Source organism: Gavialis gangeticus, unplaced genomic scaffold, assembly GCF_001723915.1.
Source record: "Gavialis gangeticus isolate Ggan-Ray unplaced genomic scaffold, GavGan_comp1, whole genome shotgun sequence".
In the NCBI taxonomy this organism is placed as follows: domain Eukaryota; kingdom Metazoa; phylum Chordata; order Crocodylia; family Gavialidae; genus Gavialis; species Gavialis gangeticus.
The window spans coordinates 81249828-81253465 of record NW_017729025.1 but is presented as its reverse complement, the minus strand read 5'-3'; the positions used below and the strand labels follow the sequence as shown (position 1 = coordinate 81253465).

Genomic DNA, 3638 nt, shown 5'->3' with positions numbered 1-3638 from the left:
AATAAAAAGATATCAGATTCACCCAAAGAACCTTGTCTGCCACTAGTAAGGAAGCAATTTTGTACTTTACTCACCATTCTTGCAAAGCAAGCTGTAAGATATCCACTTCCTGATCCCACATCCAGTGCCTTTGCTCCTTCCACTAGCTGATCCTTCAGTAATTCCAGAGCATGGGCATGCTGCGAAGATATCAACAACATGCTCTTACACACTTTCACGGAGTTATTAATTTCTCATATTACTCTCCCATACTTCCCTTTTTTAAAATAAGTTATTATTGGGCAAGCAAGATTGTGTTTTTTGGGGTGAATTAAAGTTGCAGTGTTGAATTTTTGGTACAATTTTTATTAACAGTATCTTTGGAAGTTAATAGGAAAATAGATTTCACTTGTGAGATGTGGAGCAGGAAAAAGAAGGCTTGTGGAGAAAGAATCTCATGCAAAAGCAAATCTTTAATTCTGTAATAGTTTGATAACAATTGTTAGCTTGAGCTTGCTATTTGGAGTGGTTTGTTTTTTCAAATTTGCCCCATCCTTCTTTAAAACTCCTAACAAGCTTTTCACACATCAGCAGCCAAAGCAATAAGGAGTCATGTGTATTGGACCCACATCACCTTGATATTACAACTTAAGATAAAAGCTATTCCCAGTTTTGCTAGACTGGAAAATTTTGTCTCACCATGTGGGGTGCACTGATTGTAGCCTTGTATCCTGAAAGGAAAACGTTGACAAAGTTAACAATTAGTAAGAAATTAAGATGAGAGGAATAATTACTGAGATATTTTTTGAAGAGCAATGTTTCCCCCTTCCAATATTGAAAGCTTATTTTTATTTCTCATTTCTTGGAGGTACGAAACTGAAAGCTTCCTCCTTTAGAAATATCAGTAGCAGCAGAATAGTTGTCAGGCAGAAAAATATATAATATGCATATGCAGTTAGGTCATTACACCTTATAACTTCAGGAAAATGCTGTATTGTGGAATGGTTTATCTGATTCCAAAAAATGTGGATGCTACACTGTCATGGTCACGCTTGTTATCTGCACATTTTATAAAATAAGTTGCAATGAAATTTAGAGCAAATGCAAATCTCTGTGAATGGGAAAAAGCCAAAATGGCTCCATACCTTGAACATAAGGGTTCCTACAGCTTCACTCAACATGTTAACCTACTATTGTTTAAGTAGATCTCCCACATAGTGTTCAAACTTGTCTCAGCCATGCCAGATGAATGGGGTGATTGTGAAGAAGAAAGATTTTTTTTTTTCTCTCCAGTATTTACTGCCTTTAAAAAAAGATCCCATTGCTTTCTGATTTGCAAGGAGCAAGGAAGTTATTTAAAGGAAGTTGTCTTTACTAGTCGGGTCCTGAGAGTGCCCAGTGCCTTATACAAGGCATATGGGAATGCCATTTTCCTCTGGGTTTCTACTGTTTGAATTTATCTGATTAGTTTGTGGATCTACAGGGGGTTCTGCCTTGGTTTTTCTTTTTTCTGGTTCACTGTCAGAGATACCAAGTGTCCACAGCTTCTACTGAAGTCAACTGGACTTGTGGGTTCCTAGTATTTGTAAAATTTAAACCAATAAAGAATCAGCTGCCCATGTTCTGGGCTGATCTTTAAACCATTAGTCCAGTCTACTTAATAAGCAGTTTACTTTTCAGAAAGTCAGTATCCTCTTGTCAGTGTCCCTCGTCATGTCTTAGCACTCTCAACTTCCAAAGGGCAAATTCTCAGTTTTTCTTAGTGTAATTCTCAACGTGGCTTAAGATGATTGACTATTGATGTATCAAGTACCTCATCCCCTTTTCTAGCACTCAGCCACTATTCTAAAGAAAGGCTTGCTAGCATAATGAACCAGGACCTGACAACTCGTCCACATCCTTCCACCCTTGTAGATCATTGTAACCACTGAACACAAGAACTAGGGTTTTATGTAGGGTTAGGTTCATTAGGCCACTGGGAAGATAAGGGTTGGTGAATTAGCTGCATGTATTCAGCCTCAGGAAACAACTGTATACAACCCCTGAGGTGCTCCAACAGCTGTTTGCTGTTGCTTTTATTATAAAGGGTGCTGCTTTTCTACTCAACTGTGCAGGACCTGCTGATGATTTTCCAAGTGGAAAAGTGGCACCCTTGGAAGTTAAAAGCAACAGCAATCAGCAGAACAGCTCATTCTTAATTTGGCAAAACACTGAAAATTAAGTGGGTTAGACCCACCCTGATACAAAGAAATCTGGGTTCTACTGTACACCACAACACTAGAAAACTGCCACAAGTTTCTTACCTATTGACTGCGGTGAATCCATGTATGGGTAGTGCTTGATGTAGTGTGCTCTGTCTGTTGCCAGTAGCACGTCAAAGACTCTCTCAGATTTAATCACACCATTTTCTACAAAAAGAGATGGAGAGAACATTAAACATTTAGTAATGCAAAGTGTACAGGTTTAAAGAAAGACAGGTGGATGGCTAGGCCTGGGGAGGAAGGTGGTAGGGCTTGATAACAGTGCTACCTGTGCCCACATTACTGACCCGCAATTAACTCAAACCAGTAAGGGGTAAAAGCAGCTATCTTGCAGAAAGGGCCATCCCAGGAGGGAGTGGCAATCAGGGCAACTGCCCCAGGCCCTGTGCTTTGGGGGGCCCTGCAGAGTCGGGTGGAGTGGCGTGGCAATGTCATGCTGCTGCCAGCTTCACGTCCGGCCACTCAGCACCACTGCTGAATCTGCCACCAGCTTTCTTGCGTTCAGAGGTGGGGCCCTGCACAGGCTGATTTGCCCTGGGTCCTGCACCCTGCTCGGATTGTCTCTGCTTGCAGTAGTTGTTGGATGCCTGGTGTGGAAAGGGTTAATGGTTTTAGTCCAGTTCCCAGCAGCAAGGTGTTTACATAACACTACATTTGGCAGTCTCAGTAAACAGGCCAAGGATTTATTAGGCAGAGATTGAATTACACTCTCCCTTCTGGCAGTGGTTCCTTCAGACCTGGTTTCAAAGCACACTGGCAGGATAAGAAACATGGAATTATGTAGTTTCTTCATTCCTACCTTTCCTGTAGCAATCCCTGCTGTAACAAATAGTAGTGTGACACCAGCAGGCACAGCACAATCTAAGCCCCACATGCTCCTTGAATGCCACTCTGATCCCTTTCCCTATCTGTTGTTCTGCTTTCTGTTCTCTACCCATTGTGCCATGTGCCATACATAGAGGCTGCCCATTCTGTGCGTGATGTGTGCTACAGATAGGCTACCCCTGCTCTAGTAAGAGAGTTCCAAGTTGTTACAATTACAGCCTGACTCACTGTCCAAAATGGAGGGGAAATGCCCAAAATTTCCAAGCCTTAGTGGTAACAGCCTGAAGAACTGACTGCAAGAGCTCGCTTTTATCTGACAGAGTTTCCCTGTGGTTAGAATGATATAATCTTCTAGAGCATCTTAAAGAGATGGTCATACTGTTTTAGCGAGTGCAAGCGAAACTCAAATCAGAGATAACCAAGGTGGACACTGATATGCATAAGCTTTCCCCAGTACATCTAGCATCATGACCCACTTCTAACTCTAACCAGAGCATGTTTAAGTTTGTCAGACTCTGAAGTTTAGGCATATAAAGCTGCCAAAACTCAAGCATGACATTTTAGAACAACGAA

At 41.6% G+C, this 3638-nt stretch overlaps 1 protein-coding gene across 2 annotated transcripts in view; it reads right to left on the bottom strand.

Annotated features, from left to right (window-relative positions):
* LOC109298743 (protein-L-isoaspartate(D-aspartate) O-methyltransferase-like) overlaps window positions 1–3638 on the bottom strand; it is a 21309-nt gene that overhangs the window by 3415 nt on the left and 14256 nt on the right. For both annotated transcript variants that reach the window (XM_019519005.1, XM_019519004.1), the window contains exons 3-5: window positions 2283–2387; window positions 679–710; window positions 75–179 (exon numbers count right to left, since the gene is read on the bottom strand). In XM_019519005.1, the coding sequence (XP_019374550.1) occupies window positions 75–179; window positions 679–710; window positions 2283–2387 (242 nt within the window). The remainder of the gene's footprint in view (window positions 1–74; window positions 180–678; window positions 711–2282; window positions 2388–3638) is intronic.